The sequence below is a fragment of the Poecilia reticulata genome, linkage group LG13 (genome assembly GCF_000633615.1).
Source record: "Poecilia reticulata strain Guanapo linkage group LG13, Guppy_female_1.0+MT, whole genome shotgun sequence".
Taxonomy (NCBI): Eukaryota; Metazoa; Chordata; class Actinopteri; order Cyprinodontiformes; family Poeciliidae; genus Poecilia; species Poecilia reticulata.
The window spans coordinates 32650030-32651176 of NC_024343.1; the positions used below are offsets into that span (position 1 = coordinate 32650030).

Genomic DNA, 1147 nt, shown 5'->3' on the forward strand with positions numbered 1-1147 from the left:
TGTGTGCGTGTGTGTGTGTGTGTGTGCGTGTTTCACATGTATTATAATTTGTGTTTTAAAAGCTGAGTCTTAACTGAGCAGCTCTGTCTTCATTTATCTTTTATCTCCTTTTCTTATCAGATATATTTATAAAAAAAAATCCAATAAAGTGTTTAAAACCTCCCTGAGTTAAAACCCTCCTGCTGTCCTCGGGTCAAAATGACCGAGTGTTTTCCCTACACACAGAAAATGAGGACAACAGGAGGGTCGTATTTAAACTCAAGCTGGATTTTCACTGTCATGTTTTCAGCTCTGAATACTTTTTCTTTTCTACTTTTCCAACCGCGCTGTAACAGGCAGCTGTTCTAACTGTGTCTCAGCTCTTTGGTAATAATCGCATGTTGTTAAATGAGCAGCAGCAGAGCAGCAGGCGGTCACCGCAGCCTGCCCGCGTCACGGCGCTGTGTGTCGCTCTGCAGGTCAGACCTGACCTTCCAGGCCGTCAATCCTCCAGAGGTTCAAACTTCAGCCCGGCCGACGGAGCCTTACAGCATGACCGCAGGAATGACAGGTGAGCCTGCTGCAGTCTGGGGTTTTACAACGGATCCTACCTTTAAACACAGACAGAAACGGTCTGCTGGACAGCCAGAGGAAACGCTCTGATTCTGACGTCATTTGGTCCACTAAAAGGGGCGGAGCCTGGAAAAACACGTCCGATTTTCTACTGCTGTAAAAAAAAAGAAACACCTTTTCTAGTCGTTGTTGTTTCCATTAAAAACTCAATTAATATCACATGAATATTTAAGGCGAAGCTACTAGGTGCTGTTTGAAAGTTACGCAGCGGAACATTAAAAGTGATAATTTGATTTATTTAGAGAAAAATGTGTATAATCATTCCATCACATAAATCCCGCATTTATAAACGCCGGGGCTCCAAGCTAAATATTTAGCTTCAACCGCCACTGCGCTCAATCTCTGGAACATTTCCGGTTCTGGAGCCGTCAGTTGCTGGTTGCTATGGTAACCACCAACTGGCAAGAGCAGCCAAGCATAATGTAAAACGCCAATAAACGTCTGGGGGAAAAACTGCTTGAACAAATAAACTGTGACAAATATATATATATATATATATTTCCCATATGCCTTTCCAGTATTGTTCAGTCTCCAA

General features: G+C 43.0%; 1 protein-coding gene across 2 annotated transcripts in view; it reads left to right on the forward strand.

Annotated features, from left to right (window-relative positions):
• The window catches only part of LOC103475237 (uncharacterized), a 14253-nt gene that overhangs the window by 1785 nt on the left and 11321 nt on the right, over positions 1–1147 (forward strand). Inside the window, exon 2 of one of the 2 annotated variants that reach the window (XM_008426705.1) lies at positions 396–550. In XM_008426705.1, the coding sequence (XP_008424927.1) occupies positions 396–550 (155 nt within the window). The remainder of the gene's footprint in view (positions 1–395; positions 551–1147) is intronic. The other variant, XM_008426706.1, reaches the window with a different exon arrangement.